Source organism: Corapipo altera, unplaced genomic scaffold, assembly GCF_003945725.1.
Source record: "Corapipo altera isolate COAL_440 unplaced genomic scaffold, ASM394572v1 2b, whole genome shotgun sequence".
Classification (NCBI taxonomy): Eukaryota; Metazoa; Chordata; class Aves; order Passeriformes; family Pipridae; genus Corapipo; species Corapipo altera.
Genome location: NW_020884874.1, coordinates 34,720,742 through 34,736,887, shown reverse-complemented (window position 1 = coordinate 34,736,887; position 16,146 = coordinate 34,720,742). Strand labels below are relative to the sequence as shown.

Here is a 16,146-nt window from a genome sequence, read left to right as displayed (position 1 = left end):
CCTTAATTTTATCCTTATCAAGGGGCCGTCATTTCAGTGGCACACAGACCAAGGACAAGTTACAATACAAACATTAATGCAGATGATTAACAGGACTATTTCGAGTTTAAACAAGCTCAGATTACAAAAGCATTTAGTAACTTGGTTTGGCTTACTCAGATATTAAAACATAGCTAGTGAAAGCATAAGTGATACTACCATGCAAGATTTCAAGTACACTCTGACTCGAGGTGAAACAATTCAGGCTTTAACTGCTGCTGTTACCCAAAGAATCTTTGCAGCACATCAGGATTAGCGTAGCTGAAAAGTGACACCAAAGACAGGTCTATCATTAGTGCGGGAGTGTGTCACAGGAACATGAGAAGATTCTGTCAGGAAGCAAAGACAATGGTACGCAGAAGTGGGAAGGAATTTAAAAATCTAAGGAGTCTCTAGCTTCTTTTCCTCTTAATTAACAACCAACAGTATCTCCCAGTGTAGTATGTACGCTAATGTTTTGTTTCTCTGCTACTGAGGACAGTAAACTTTTCAAGGCTTATTCCTACAAATGTATTTTATTTGTATAGATATAGAAAGAAATGAAACAAAGAACAAACCCCAAACAAACAAAAACACATGCACATTACATATACACGTAGTTAACACCATATTATGTGTGCTGTGTATTTTTCATTACTATCCACAATGAGAAGCAAGCTTTCCTTAGGATTAGGTACTTAGAGTAACTCATTAAGAAAATTATTTTTTTTTTAATTATTATTGCAAAGCACTTGGGGATTTTGAATTTCTTTGTACTCAGTATTCACTTCAAAAATGTAAATAAAACATATATACTTGTCTTAATTGACAGCTTACAAGCTTCCTAGCACTCTGAATACCAGAAAGTGATGAAAGGAAATCACTGGGGAAAGTTGAGGCTATTCAGCTTGGAGAAGAGAAGGTTGCATGGAGACCTCATAGCAACCTTCCAGTATCTGAAGAGGACCTACAGAGAAGCTAGAGAGGGACTCTTTATCAGGAACTGTAGTGACAGGACAAGAAGTAATGGGTAAAAAATTGAAAGAGGGGTAATTTAGGTCAAATATTAGGAAGAAATTTTTTACTGTGATGGTGTTGAGACATTGGTACAGGTTGCCCAGGGAGGTTGTGGATGCCCCAACCCTGGCAGTGTTCAAGGCCAGGTTGGATAAGGCCTTGAGCAACCTGGTCTAGCAGGTGGTGTCCCTCCCATGGAGAGGGGAGTTGGAACTAGGTGATCTGAAAGGTCCCTTCCAATCCCTTAATATTCTGTGATTCTAAATTTGGAACTTAAGTTACCTATTTACTGAAATGAGGCAGTCTGATGTACCTTTGATATATAAGTATTTCTGAAACAGAAAAATAAAACCAAAGATGAAAATGATTCAAGTTTTCTATGAAGATACGAAAGCTACTTCCCATCATATGCAGCTACCAAAGATGGAAAAAGGACATTCTCTGCTATCCCATACAACTCACCTTAAGATTTAAACCGGGGGTGGTGTGAGGGTGCTGGTATATGACATCCTAAGTGTGATTAAGTTCCTCCTCACCATATTTTATAAGGTGAAATCTCAAATTAGCATGACCCAGCAAAGAGTAAACTGTATACATGTATTAAAAGCTCTTTCTGGCTCTGTAGTAACTTAATTTACAATGCGGTTTTCAAACACATTACTTCATGTATCTACGTCACTGTTTTCCCATCCCTCTGTCCTGGAGACATTAAAACAAGTGAGAATTCTAGATATCTTTTATACAAACACAAGACAGTTTAAAAAGAGGATACAACTACACACAAGTGCAAGTTAAGTACGATCTAAATAATGTCATCTTAAGAATCACTGAATGGCTTGTGCTGGAAGGGACCTTAAAGATCATCTAGTCCCAACCCCCAATTTTGTTTAATAACCTGCAAAAGCACTATAAACAAACAAATAAACAAATAAAAATCAAGTAATATAACTCGGTTCCAAACATAGTTGATTGACAATTGTCCGCTTTCAAGAATTGAGACGCAAAATTGCTCATTACATAAAAAAAATTATCATAAATGTTCTACCTACTAAACTGGTTTAGATAGATAGTCAATGTAAGGAAAAACTCAGACTACCACATTATTTTGTACTGGTATATATAAACAGAAAAGCTCAGTAATTACAGAGGAACATCCACTTGTGTATAGCAAGTAAGCAGCTTTTCCCAACACATGCGGTAAGCTTTAGAAAAACTTCAACTTGTCTTTTTTTCATCTGACCAAGATTTTACAAATGTAAATATGGAAAGAAATTTCTGAAATAAAATAAGCACCAATTAAAATGTTGTCAACATTCAATGTCATTTAAGTCAGATGGGCATTGAGAGTAGGGAATAAGGCAGAGGAAGGGCTGATCAAAGTTTCTGAAAGCCACAGTAAAAAACAACACACAAATTTAACTGCTACCATTCAGTACTTGTGGTTGCTGTACAAGTCACTATCATCAATACCACAGAGTTGGAAGACAATCAAAGATCGACAATTCTGTGTGGCAGAAGACAGAACCCCACGATGGCAATCAGACTGCAGCAATGCAAGAAAGAGGGTCAACACTACCTACTTGCTTTCTTTTGGAAGTGCTGAAAGGTGAAGTGAAGAAGTGGCTGACAACAGAGTACCTGCATACATGTGAAAGTATTCATCCTCTCACAGATGCTGAGATGGAAAAGGCTTCAGACTACCTAGGCATCTATCAGTCACACCAAAGAACAGTGCTCTTCAACATTTCACTTCATAAATTAAGAATATAAAGGTATCAGAAATGACAGTATCTCACCCTGCTTGCAGACTTCTACTACTGCTGCTAATGCCACGGTATTGAAGACAGTTGACACTAGGAAACAGTCATGTGTATCAAGGATCAGAGAAATTGTCCTGGACATTTTGCACCATAAAGAAACATTGTTCATCCTCAGGATTTGGATAAATTTAGCTCCACCTGCTGAGTACCATCCTTTGAGGTGGTTAAGGAAGGAATTTTTCCTCTTTATGTAAGATTTCCTTCTCAGCAGCTAAGGGACGCAGTGCAAGGTTAATCCAAAAAACTCAGTCTCTACCTAGCAGGTACCCAGAAGAGATGATACAAGCTGAAAGCAGATCAGAAGAAGAAATCTCCTCAAAAATAAGGAAAAAGTATCTACAGTTATAATAGTACAGCAAGCAAGAAAGCACTGCCTTAGAAGAAAACCCCACTGCCACAGCCACCATCAGCACAGGGACTAAATGGTTATGAACAGGTCCAACTGCAAGAGTAGGCACTCCAAACTCCAAAGTCCACATGGCAGGTGTAGAGGACTGGCTGGCTGATCTATAACCTCATAGGAAGCTTCTGAAAAAGTCAGATAATCATAAAGCTGCTCCCAGGGTCCTTCTGAAGCAAATGTAGCAGGATGAACGTATTTGAAGACTTCTATAATTGGCATTTTCCCCCTAAAGTAGAAGACTGAAATGTTGTTTTAAGGTTGTGGATGTGAGATTTTTTTTTGGGGGGGGGGGGAACAGGGAGTGTAGGAGAAAAGGTTTAAACACAGGTAGGTTTACTGAGAGCTACATCAGTGCATTTATAATGATATATACAGATATTTATGAGCATCCATGCACACATGGATGTTCAAAAACCTGGAGAAAAATGTGAAACATTGAAGGTAAGACAGACAGTTGAGGTAAGTGCTGAGTTTCACTAGGTTTTTACAAACCACCAGTATCAGAATGCTGTACAATACTTTTGCTTCAGCACATGACTGTCTCACATTGGTACAATGGTACCAACTATTGTGCTGCCACTTGACACCACCCAAGACGAATAACTACTTTGAGAAGGCAAAGTCTTCGAATTTGGATAATCTCTCACAAATCTGATGCACTCATTTTCTCAGTTCAAGCTTAATCTTAATGCAGGTGAGAAAGCAAAGCATGAAACAAAAGTATAGTGGAGCTGTAGTAAACCACAAACAATTTAATTTCAACAGTAAGAATTAGTAACTCCTTCAGAACTACTAATACTTAAGATACTGAACAAGTATCAGAATGTTAAGAGATTTTGATGATTACTGCTTCAGAAAACTCTGCTAGAATTTTGACCACTGTCAAATTCAAATACTGTAAGGTCATGTCAGATCCTACCTTACAGGTCAACTTTAGTCAAAAGCTACATAAAGACTGTCAGAAATCAGAAGGTGATAGAAAACTAGATTTTTTTACTGTAAAGGCTCTAGGAGAGAGACAATTCCTCTCTTCTTTGACCTTTTTTTCTCCCCTTAAATGTTTTCAACACCTGAGAGAGACTTCAAATGCAGCTCAAGTATTGATAACTTCCCAGAATTGTAATAATTTCATCACTTTGGGACGGTTGGGTCTTCAGATGCTGGTAGATGGTTTCAGTGGATACATCAGCAGTCAGTGCATAAAATTACTTTATTTTTCTCTTTTTTTTTTTTGATATATCAATCTATCTGAAAACAGTTCAGTTTGCTACAGGCATAACAACTTATTGAAATAGTCATTGCTGTGCTATGGCAACAACTAAAACTCTCATGTAATACTAGATACAGTTTCAGTATTGCTGGAGACTTTATCGAAAGTATTACAATACATCTCTTACACAAAACAAAGAAGGGCCTTGTTAGAGCATTTCACTGATTTTCAAAGAAGGAAACAGTTATTTGGCCTTTTATTATTTTAAAAGGCTTCAACAAAGCTGAAGGATTAGATCGCAAAACGCAGTAATCTTAAGTAATTTCACTTTTGAGTTTCTTCACTATACAGCAAACACTAGAACTAATAGGCAAATCCATCAAAACCAATCAGCAGGATTGAGTAATGTTTTCATTAGTAAACACTGTCTTTCCATCACAATTCTGAGAGTATTTTCCTTCTCCTGATAAGAAAACAAATTAGCCCAGTCTTTCAATAGCCAGAATACATACATATGAGTGTTAAAGAACTCTTCAAACCTCCATTCTGCCTACACTGAAAACAAGTAATAATCATGTTCAGTAAGACTATCACTTTAAGTGGAAACAACTCACATGTTTCCTAATAATGCACCCAGCATTCTACAAGATATATGCAATGCTTGGATATGATCCGAATGTAGTAAATATTATCAAACTATACATGAAAGGTGAATACAAACCAGATTTCAACATAAAACAAGTGATATTATGAAGACCATTTAATCAACGCAAAGCTTTCTAAAACACAACCTGGTACAATTTGGTTTGTTTCCAGGTAGACATTTTCTCGTTCAGGAGGACACTACATCACAGAGAGCATTATCCTGATATTTTTTAAATTAACAACATGGTACAACTGTTTTTTACTAAAATTGAAAACAACAACAAAATGTTTAAAGGGTCCTTTTCAATTTCAAGCTGATGTATTGCTCAAAGTAGAGCACCTTCTGGGAGGCCTTGTTTTACTCACTGGGGAGGATTTCTTTGTTCTTTGCACTCTTGCCCAACCCTAGGTTATCCAACAGCCACTAATCTTCATTAAGAAGCGGAATTCTGATCTTCCATTGGGTTTTGTGAGCAATACAATATACACGTAAAAGTGCAACACTTTTGTGTATCTTGTGTATCTTGCCTGTAAGAAAATACAGGTGTGTGGACTGACAAGACAACTCCACCAACAAAGAGAAAGCTCTACTAAACACATCATGGGGTGCTTGAAAAATCTAGGCACTGAAACGTTAGTTGATAGACACTGCTGTGGGCAACATACTTTGTTGGCCAAGTAAATACTGTTGCCAGACAACTCATTCTTTCACTTTTTCACACTATAAACGTGTTCTCACTACACAGTAAAATCAGATATTGAGGCCATGCCCTGGAACACAGTTCACCAAGGGGAAGCCTTAAAACAGTTCATCAAGGACCTATAATCTAGTACTGGGTAGTGAGTTGTTGTGAGAGCTTTCACATTCCTGAGTTCTAGTTACAACAGAGTACAAGTTATCAAAGTAGCAATAAAACTGGTGAACAAATAAAACGAAAAACCCCACACTGAAGCCATTGTTTCAGTTTGCCACCATTCTATAGAAACTAGTACTGTATTGCACAAAACCTATTGCAAAATATTTACCCAAAATTGGTCTGGTATTAGGAGTCATAGTCAAACAGATACTCAATTTCCAGTTCCATCACAAATTAGAAGGTTTTCTAATGTCCTTACATTTGAATCGCTACAGGGATATATACAGTGAATCACTACAGTGAGTCAAATGTATTTTATACTCTTGGAATACATGAGTAAATTTAGAAAACCATTTATAACTATTTTTAAGATACACCAAAAACCATTTAATAAAAGCTTAAAACTTCCAAGGTTGACGATGTGTGATTTCTGCTCTTCACTGGAAGAGGCGACATGAACAAACTTACTGAAGTGTACACAGTTTCATCAGTACAATCATAAAAACTCATACTAACAGTCTCTTCTATTTATGTTATAAAATTCAAAGACAGATTACAAATATGTACTGGAGTTTAATTTACATTTCCTAGTATTCCATTTGCACTTAAAACTAACACTGATCTTCTAGATGACAACTCTAGTCCTATGACTTTTTCCCATTCTTTCAGGATTCAGACTCTACTCATTACTTTTGGAAATATCTTTAATCTACACCAAAATCGTCCAAGACAGACCAGGGCAATAAAGAGCCCTCTTCTGCTCAGTGTGAAGAGAAATTAAGAAAGCAATACGTAGACAGAGGGCATCTTCACAGGAGACAAGAATGAAGGTAGAATCAGAGAAATGGCTCCTTGGTAAGAATATCTATGGTAAAAGATGGTCTGAAGAGGAGCTGAGCAAAGGGTCTAACTAACAGGTGAGCACACAAGGGAAGAAAACAGCCCTAGAAAATGTAATTAAATACAACCTATAATAACAATCTGTTGATAACCTTGAGGCTAATGCCTGTAACAGAAGTCAATGACCATAATCCTGAAGCATTACACAAAATAGTTTTACTGAGTTACACATACCTAACACAAGGAAACATAAAAGCCACTTAGAATAAGAACATATGAGCAAACTAAGCAAGTGCTAAAAAAATATAAGCAACAAAGATTGGACTTCATGTCAAAGCAGATTTTTTTAGTCTTACTAGAAAACCAAACTAGACCGTAATGAAAGGCAGAATTGGAATTTGATAACTGAAGACAACCAATCACATGGAATATCTGCTAAATTAGACTTCTCTTAAGTTTATCATAACATTTAGTTTATTACTTCGTAGTGTGATTTTAAATTCCACCTTCATCAGAACCACTGGTCAAAACAAGAAGTTTTTCTTTATGCACATTCTGAATTTTGCATTGCTATATTTATAACAAAGCAACTGCTCAAACAGATATTAACACAAAGATGAATTCAGAGCGGTTTCTTATGATCCACATCCTTACCACAAAACACAGTTCATTTCAACTTTTAACACCTTCCAGCTAAGTTTTAGTTTTTGTTACCCCCTTTAGATGACAAAAACGTTTAGAGACAAGGACAAAATTTCATGAACTATAAAGCTAGGTTTTCCTCAAAAATCATAAAAGTGTGTTCCACTCACATTGTTTTAACCTCTTTGAAAGAGAAATTGTTCTGCAGAAAAAACACAATTGCACAAACAAAGCAAATCCCTAACATGTCCAGAGGACTAGGGGGATTTTTTTTCAACTGAAAAGCAATGCTTGTCAATGGCATTTTAGTCAGAAAACAGACTCTCACATCCAGAGGGAATTCCTAAAGCCAATATGTCTGAATTGTATGGACTTAATTAGCCACTAACTTAAGAAATAACTTACATAAGGAATATTAAAAGCATGGCATAAAACTTCTCCCTAGAATTATTTTCATGACATTATGTTGTCTGTAGACTGTGATCAACATCTTAATTCAAACTCATAATTATTACTATCTAGAGAGGAGTTAGATTTCATTTGTGAACTCCAACTACTCACTTTTACTCAGCTAAAGGAAAAGTGGTCTGCAAATAGTCCTTTTGATGCAAATGAGCAGACCTGCCTCCCTGACTTCTTTTCTCCAACCATTTCAATGCAGAACTAGAGCTCAACATACTTGGTAAGCTGCAATTTTTAAGCCTAAACCTCTAGCTAGTGCTCCAGTGTTTTTATCTCTTGAACTGTGTCTTTTTATTGGTAACAATTATTGAAAAATATTCTATTCACTAAAAAGCACAAGCACCAGTCCTCAGGATTCCAATCACCTTTCCAGACTGACTAAACATTAAACATTCGTTGCCAAGAGAATTTATTTTCCATATCATAGGTTCAGCAAACTTAAAATGACAGTATTTTCAGATATATTATCAAGCTTCTTGAGGTCTATACAACATGAAGAGTTGCACTTGCTAAAACTACTGAAAGCTGTAGAATCCAACACGTGGAGAAGGCACAAGTATTTCTACCATTAAGATGACATTTTCTTACCTCCAGACTTGCACTTCCACTACTAGTATCACCAGTAACACAATAGATTCCCAATCTTAAAACACAAGTCTTCTTAAAAAAGTCTTAGAGACAGATTCTTAAACACTTATGGGTTAGCAACCATGCAAATTAAGAATCTGCAGGGGGTTAAAACCTAAAAATTCTCATTTCTTACTGCTTTAACTAGATTTAAATAACAAGCTTGTATAACTACCATGAAAAGTCTATAAGTGTACGTCATATCAGTCTTCCCTGTAACACTTAATGAACCAGAATCAGATCTGAACCCAAAAAGACAAAAATTGCATCAACCCTAAAAGATCCTGCCATCCACTGTACTGTACAACATTTTCTGTGAATAGATTGCTTATTTGTATTTAAAGCCAAAGAAAAATATTTAAAACATGTTGACATGACCAAACATATGTAACACCAGAACACACAGGTCAATATAACAAAAAACCCCAACAACAACAAAAAAACTAACAAACCAAACAAAAAAACTTCACCCTCATTCTGAAGGGTTATGTCTAACACCTCGTTGCTGAGCCTACACAAGCTTTTTCAGACAAAAAAAAAATCAAATAGCCATAAAGACCTTTCTAACTCCTTCTTTTTTTTAATGGCCATTTAAAATTTAAACTCTACCAGGAGTTATTGGTAATGCAAGGCATGTTATTTCTCTAAGCTTTTTACATAGACCTTTCTACTTTTGCTAATAAATAGGTATATTGGATCAGTTTAGAACAGCATTCTCCATCTGGAAACAAAACTACAATGGATCAATGTTTCTGACAACCATCCCCCAGTTCTTGGGCAACTGTTCTAAAAAAACCCACACTTGTTCTAAAAAGTGTCTGTCTCCAAAAAATTAAATGCAATTCACATTCATTAACCCAAAAACCATGTTTAGGAAAAACACAGCACTCCTCCTCCTCTCACATACAGTTATCACAGCACACATTAAAGATGAAACCTTATTTTGCCATCAAGACTAACAATAATTATAAATAGTTCAGGTATAGCATGTTAAACCAACAAGCCTAAAATACCTTCAGGGGAATTTCAGGGAACTACTATTGTATTCTATCCAATAATGATAAATGCACTAGTTACAGAACTTTTTCATTCCTTGCTCTTCCCTGAAACATCCATATGCAGTTATTTTATATAATCAATCACTTAACTCAAGTAAGCACTTTTATTAAAGGAGAAAATAAAAAAATGTTAAACTGTATAAATGCAAATCATTTCCTTTCTACAAGTTTCTGAACAACTCTATGCAGTTGTTACAAAATCATTAATTCAAACTTAATCCTGTTTGAAAACTTTGGGTGCTATAATCTCTCAAGACTTAAATCAAGATAAAAAGGTCAATTTATCTCCTACTGGAAAAGGTCTAAGTCATTTTACTGCATTTCTATCCTCGACAAAAAAAAAAAACAAACCAAGGGAAAAAACAAGCCAAATATCCAAAGCATTCAAAAAAATTGGTAATACTTGGAACAAAGGCAAGGGGAAACAATTAAAGAAAAGGGTTAACATACTGCTTCATTCTGAATATGACCATTAATTTATCTACAAATAAAATAATGACTGACCCCACATTTACCCAAAAACTTCTGTATTTTTTTCAGACTTGTCAAATTAAATAGCTGCCTCACCAGTTAAAATAGACACAGTAAAGCTTAATCAAGTTTAAATCATGACCAGTATTACAGACATCTTTAGCAAAGGTCTGCACCTTGCAGCACTCCTGACAATATTAGAGTTTAAACTGCTGCTAGAACTTTAAAAACAGAGTTTTGGTTTTGTTCATTTATAAGCTTCTCAAGCCACAGAGCTTCTCTCAGCTACTTTCTGAATAAAAAATAATTTTAAAAACCCTGTCAGAATCAAAATAATGCAAATTAACAGATTTCTCAGAACAGCAACAACTGTTAGAGAAAGTAAGCACTTAACAAAGTTAAAATTACCACTTTGCTCTCAAGTACGAGTCCACAAATGGCTTCAGTGAAAGTATAAATGAAGATTTGAAATCCTCACTCCCAAGAAGTCTTCAGTCTTCCTCACAAGGGATACAGAGGAACACTCAACTCTGAGCATGCAACAAAGTTTTAATTCCTGTTTTGCCGAGGAAAAGCAGCCTTGAATGACTTAGTTAACTGCTAATGTCACAAAACAAGGTAAGAAACAGTAACAGAACTCAATATGTCCTATCCAAGGCAGTTTCTTTCCAATGTCTTATAGGCAACACACCTTAGGAAATAATTTGTTTCTAACTCTCAAAAGACTCAAGTAAACAAGTAGATCTCTAATCCCTTAGGACTAGTCTACCCAATAAAATATTAACAGGAATTCAAATGGATTCATTTCATGAACCACTTTCCTGAAAAAAACCCCATACATTTAAACTACTTCCAAAATACTACTGTACCTTCAAAACAAAGCCACATTTTACACTCTGCAGTGAAGTGATGAGGACACAATGGATTTGGAGCAACTGTGTCTCACCTTTCAAACTAATACCAAAGAACATCAGTTGGTCACATGCAAGTACTGCATGTGCACATGTACTGTCACTGCTTAAGCAGTCAGAACTCCTGTCAATTTACATTAGATTTCACTTTTCCTTTTCTTTACAAAAAACATAAATCTCCCTGAATCTCTGCTATTAAGGAAGTGATTACCACCTCTGGAAAATCCTACTCTCTATATATAGGAAAGTTACAAGTCATTTAAATCAGACTGTTTTCACTGAAGAAATTCCTGGAGAATCACTACAAGGCATCAAGTCTACTGATAAACACAGCCAGCAGCTCCTGGATGACAGTCTGCAGCATGGGCACGTGCCAGCTGCAAAGTTAACCCAGCAGGCCAACAACCATATCAGGACAGTTTAAAATTATTCAGTTTGATCCAGCTCAGGCACATACAACCAAAAATCCTATCCAGGTTACTGCATCTGCACAGATGCCACGTTTGCTGCAGTCCCTACAATAAGCAAGATGTGCCTTATGGTAAAGCTGAGCCTGGAAAAACAGGGAAAACAACAGAGGATTGTCACTTTTCAAGCAGTCTAGTAAAAGGGCTTTCATTCAAGCTGATAAATAGTACACATGTGAATCACACCATCATCTGGGTTGAAAATATGGCCAAATATGGGTCAGCTCAGGGAAAAGGTGAAAATAAATGTGAACATTTGTAAGCGTAATTATATGGAAAGAAAATATACTTTACCTATAAACTGTTACCTGCTGCCAGTTTGATGTAAATGCACCTGCAGTCTTATCAAACACTTTCAAAACTAGCAAGTTAAAAAGTTCATGCATTCAAGGAAGTATGCATGCACTTAATTTTTTACTGCCAACAGTTCAAGTGAAATGTCACCACCAACAGTGGTAAGTAGGCTCCTATACAGGTTCAGAGACTTAACTGCAGAAGTGTAGAGCAAATCCAAGTAAAATTATTTTTTCTTTTCAGAATAACTATAACGAAGCTCATAATTTTTGTGCAAAGTCTAGTTAACTATGAAAAACGTGCACAGCTGACCTAAAAAACTGTAAGATTTGTTAAACTACTTACTAACAAAACTACAGCACCACAATCTGCCACAAACAAAGAAAACAGGCTGGAGTTATAATGTACTGGGAATGGACTAACCCATGAATAGGATAAAAAGCCACAGGCAGTTAGCAGTCAACCTGCAGTTCCAGAAAGGTTGTGCTATGTTCTCAAACACAGTCATGAAGGTTCCTTCACACCAGCTTCAGCCCACTTTTTTGAAGGAGCGACTGTCAGCCAACAGTGATGCTGATAAAACCTAAGCAATGCACACAAGGAACTCTAATTATGATAAATATTGCAAGACGTAGGAAATAATCACAGGAAACCCTCATTTGGTGTTCAAGAAACAGTCTGCAACGAGCAGAACTGAAAACACACAAGGTAATTCTGTTCAAGCTACTGGGGTTAATATTTTTAAAACTGCTTTCAAGACCCTTTTGTGGCTCTGCTAACAGTCAGCACCTGGGTGCAGAAACAGGAGCAAGCCCCAAGAACGAGCCAACGTGATTTCTCAAAGGCTCCTGTTAATAAACAACCAGGAGCAGGGCCAGGCCAAGAGCAAGTGTGAATTTCCTCCTTTTCCCCGGGAACACTCACATGATCAGCCTCCACCCTCTGAGCAGGGAGCCCGCTGTCACACACAAACAGGGCTGCAACCTGCCTCCCCAGCCCTCCCCCCCCGCCGCTTTCAAACCAGACGCACAGCACAAACCAGCCAAAGGGAACATGACAAGGGGCAGCGGGAGGGTGTGGTTTGATTATTACTTTTTTTTTTTTTTTTTTTAAAAAGAACAAAACTCAGCCTCTCTCAGCCATCAGAAACACCCATTTCATTAGGAAGAAATTACCCGCTGTGTTTTTCCAGTACAACATGTGAACTCGGGACTACGAACCTGCTCCTGGTATTTACTTTAGGCGGCGGGCTGGCAGCCTGCAGGCTCGGAGAGCCAAAGCGCTCCGTCCGTCACGCCCTGGGAAAGCCACCCCGGGGATTGCACCAGCGGCCCGGAGAGCCGCCGGACTACGGCAGGTTGCTTTGTAAGAGGCGCCTTCTGCACGGAGCCGAATATTTAAAGAAACAAACAAGCCAGCCAACAAAAAAAGCGCCCAGCGCCGGGAATCTCAGTCCTCCTCCTCCACCAGCCGCCAGCCGGCTCTGTTAAAGTCACAGACAGACACAAAAAAAAAGCCCACGAAGGCACCTGGTTTCGGGCTGGGCAGGGGGTCTGCTCCTGTATTTTCGCCCTTGCCCGCCCCCTTTCGCCACCTCCAGCTCCCGGCGGGTTTCTCGCCTGCCCCGGAGCCGCCCGTCCCGCAGGGTCGGGCCGGCATGTGCCTGCGGGAGGAGGGGAGGGCTCCGGCCCTGCGCTCCCTTCCTCTGCCCGTCCTCTGCAACCTGCCTTCACCCGGGCAGGGCGAGGGGCCCGACCCTCGCTCCCCGCCGAGGAGCGGAGCCCCTTCCCCGGCCGTGCCCGAGGGGCGGCGGGGGGGGCCCGGCTGCCCGCGGGGCGCGGCCTGGCCCGGGCGCGGTGTCTCACCGGGCCGGCCGGGGGGGGGGGGGGGGCCCGGCGGGGTCGCTTACCTCTGTGGGGTCGCTGATCTCGAACAGGTCCAGCCGGTTCGCGTTCCAGTGGTTGATGATGTCGGCGAGTTTGCGCCGCTCCTCCTCCCGGCTGCCGCCGCCACCGCCGCCGCCCGACATCCTCGCTGAGCCCGCCGCCGCCGGGGAGCCGAGCCGGGGCCGGGGCCGGGCCCTCTCCGCCGGGCCCCGGACGGAGCGGGGATCCCTCGGTCCTGGCCGGGCACGGGAGGGGCCGGCTCTCCTCGCGGCAGCTGCCGGCACGGGCGCCGCGGAAACGCCCCGGTATCGCGCCGCCGACAGCGATCGGCCCCGGCGGACAGCGAGGAACGAGAGAAAGAGAAGGGGGAAGGGCGGGCAGGGGGCGGGGATGAGGAGGAAGGATGCCCCGAGTCGGCAGCGGCCGCTGTGTCTCCCCGCTCGGCAGTGTCTGTGGTCGCTCGCCTGCCCTGAGCCGAGCGAAGCCGCCGCTGCTGCCGCCGCCTTTCTCCGCCCCGGGTATCGCCCTCCCTGCGCTCGCTCCCTCCCTCACACACCGGCCGTGCGCGCCCCCGCCCGGCCGCCCGCCCTCCTCCTCCCCCCCCCCTCCCGGGGCGTGTGCGCGCCTGCGCGCGCTCCCGCTGGCCGTCACCTCCCGCCGGCGGCGGCCGCGCGACTCCGGAGGGCGCCCCCGGTGTCCCGCCCTCCCGTCCCGACCTCCCGTCCTGCTCCCCCGCTCCCGCCGGCGCGGGGAGGCGGCCGGGCCCGGGGGCGGCCGGGGCAGGGCGCGGCCAGGTGCGGCAGGAGCCCCCGCACGGAGGCCGGGGACACGTGGCGGTGTTGGTGCGGCGGGGAGCGGGATGCGGGACGCCGGCAGGAGGCCCCTCGGGAGCGGCGGCGGCGGCGGGAGCCCCGGCTGCGGCCGCGCGGGGCCCGCGGCCGGGCGCTGGCACCAACAAAGGGCCGCTGCGGCCGCGGGAACAAAGACCCCGCGGGCGGATCCCGGCGCGGCCCCGCCGTGGCCTCCCCGCGCTAAGGCGGGCGGGCGGGAATGTCGCCGCTTCCCAGCCCTCCCTGCCCGCAGGCGGAGGTCAGGGTGCACGCCCGGGGGGGGGCCTGGGTCAAGGCCGGCCGCTCGCCCCGCGGCCCCAGCCCGCCAGGTCGCCGCGGTGTCTCCCGGCACAGCCACAGGAGCGACGCTCCGCTGCTGCCCCAGGGGCTGCCGCGTTCGATCATGTCTGTGGAGTGCTTTGGGAGCGCCGCGCGAAAGGAATTGTCTGAAAAGGCTGTATTGACACAAATGTCCACAGTTCGAGATTAACCTGAAGTTAAACCATCGTTATACGTTATACGTTAAAAGTTATACGTTTTAATGGATTTTGGATACGTACTTTGTCTGTGGTTTCTCACAAAACGTGTCAGTTGGCTGTAAGAGGTATCGCCCATTGTGTAGACGCTGGAATCCAGTCTAGCTCTGGGGGTTTGGCTTTGTTTTTCAAGCCGCTGAAGTAAATAATGCATCCCAATACTTCAGCGGTCGTATTTGTGTGCACTTGTTGGGCATCCTCTGAAACTTTGTTCTTGGACAATCCTATCTGAACTCGGTTGCCCAAGTGTGTATCTTTTTTGGTTTCTTCAGGTGGTTAAAGAGGGTAAATACTGTTTCCTTTTAGCGTACCTGGCAAAATATTTGAAGTTCCTCTTTGCAGAGGGAGTTCACAGGAGTGGGTTTTTCTGATGAAGTTTTGATTTGACTGGCTTATGGGAAGAAGGAGATTCCTCAGAGGCCTTGTCTACATTAAGCAATTAAATTATTGTTTTTATCCAGCAGTGTTGCTCCTGTATAACTACCTACCAGCAGTTCTGGTTTTACAGCTGAAGGTCAGTTACACTTTTGCCCTACATATGTAACTGTGCCATATTCAGGCTCTACAGTTCTAAGGATGGAAGGGATCCTATTTTTTGGATCCCAAACTTTGAGAGGTGTTGAAAGCTCTTCTGAGAGGCTTTGAAGAACTTGGAGGTGGGGGACACAAAACCTCAAGTTCTTGTAATACCATCATACTAAACCTGTACTATATTCCTTTTAGAAGTGTAGATAAAAGGAAAGAAACAAACATAACTCTTTTACATTAAAAGATGGGGGGAAGTATGCTGATTTTTTTTCCGTATTTAGAAAATATGTTACCAGATAGCTTTGGATGTTCTGCAGTGCCTGCCAAAACCATGTAAAATCTGTGATGTGATAGTCCACAACCCAGGCAGATAGCTGTGTGCCCTGTCACAGATGACATTTGTGGAGTGGTGTTGATTTGGATGCTTGGCTCTGTCTGGACATTGGTGAAATGGGAGCTTTCAATTCACAGGGTGAGAAACAGTGAATGGTTTACTTCAGGATTAGAAAGGAGGCTTTTAGGTAAAGGGTGTGCACAGATTGTAACACCATTTTGCTGTTACAAGCTCCATAGATAAAACTGGTTTTCCTGGGGAAAAGAGGTGCTTGCTCTGGGAAAACTGGC

The 16,146-nt window shown here is 41.7% G+C and overlaps 1 protein-coding gene across 22 annotated transcripts in view; it reads right to left on the bottom strand.

Moving 5' to 3' along the window:
• The window catches only part of AFDN (afadin, adherens junction formation factor), a 122,914-nt gene extending 109,113 nt beyond the window's left edge, over positions 1 to 13,801 (bottom strand). For all 22 annotated transcript variants that reach the window (XR_003526073.1, XM_027633951.1, XM_027633962.1 and 19 more), the window contains exon 1: positions 13,652 to 13,801. Coding sequence is in view for 21 of the 22 variants with exons in the window: in XM_027633951.1 (XP_027489752.1) it covers positions 13,652 to 13,771 (120 nt within the window). In the remaining variant the exon portion in view is untranslated. The remainder of the gene's footprint in view (positions 1 to 13,651) is intronic.
• Positions 13,802 to 16,146: the final 2,345 nt, after the last annotated feature.